Raw genomic sequence first — 836 nt, 5'->3', positions numbered from 1 at the left:
AAGCTTTATCAAAAAGGAAAGTTTTAAGCCTAGCCTTAAAGTAGACAGGGTGTCTCCCGGCCCACCAGGCCCACAGCATCTGTCTTCCTCCACCGTGCCCATCGGAAGCTTTTCCACATCGTGTTTTGATCAGACTCACAGGTCCGACAGAAAGAAAAATCCTTCATTCCATCTTAACATCCTGGGAGCCTGTAGGCGGAGTCTGATGGTTGCTATGGAGACGCAATGACCTGTTTCCCTCCTCTCTGATTGGGACGCCCATGGCAAGTTCTCTGGAGTCCAAACACTGTGGGGCTGATTCCAGCTTCCTCATGTCAGTGGCCCCTGAGCAAGGCACTAACCCCAGGCTTCCTGCTGACCTCTGTGTGCGGATTGATTGCTTTTTTTTTTTAGCATTTAATGATTAGACGTAAACTTTTATTGTCATTTTGTATAATTAATTCATATAATAATGGATGAACAAGAGACATTTATAAAGATGAAGCTGGTTGATATTCTGTTCTTTAGATTAGAGGTCAGATTATTATTCCCTGATAGACATGTTGACCGAGTCTCCTGCTTCTGTTCATCTTCCAGTTCTACCCAGCCTGATCGATCGACTGGGAGACGCCAAAGATCAAGTTCGAGAGCAGGACCAGACTCTGCTGCTAAAGATCATGGAGCAGGCTGCGTCTCCTCAGGTAGGTCAGGATCAGCTTCCTGCAGCTTAAAGCTGCCGTTTGGACGGCTGTGGACGGGGAACGCTGTGAGCGGTCAGTCTGCTCCATCACAGCTCTACGCTAACATTAGCATACGCTGTGAGCAGTCAGTCTACTCCCTCACAGCGCTATGCTAAT

General features: G+C 47.6%; 1 protein-coding gene across 1 annotated transcript in view; it reads left to right on the top strand.

Moving 5' to 3' along the window:
• Window positions 1–836, top strand: part of LOC107098722 (CLIP-associating protein 1-B-like) — a 55,785-nt gene that overhangs the window by 16,876 nt on the left and 38,073 nt on the right. Inside the window, exon 4 of the mRNA XM_015396541.1 lies at window positions 577–684. Coding sequence (XP_015252027.1) covers window positions 577–684 — 108 coding nt within the window. The remainder of the gene's footprint in view (window positions 1–576; window positions 685–836) is intronic.

The sequence above is a fragment of the Cyprinodon variegatus genome, unplaced genomic scaffold (genome assembly GCF_000732505.1).
Source record: "Cyprinodon variegatus isolate N-32 unplaced genomic scaffold, C_variegatus-1.0 Scaffold804, whole genome shotgun sequence".
NCBI classification, from domain to species: domain Eukaryota; kingdom Metazoa; phylum Chordata; class Actinopteri; order Cyprinodontiformes; family Cyprinodontidae; genus Cyprinodon; species Cyprinodon variegatus.
Note: the sequence above shows the minus strand (reverse complement) of the source record. Positions and strands in the feature narration are given on the sequence as shown.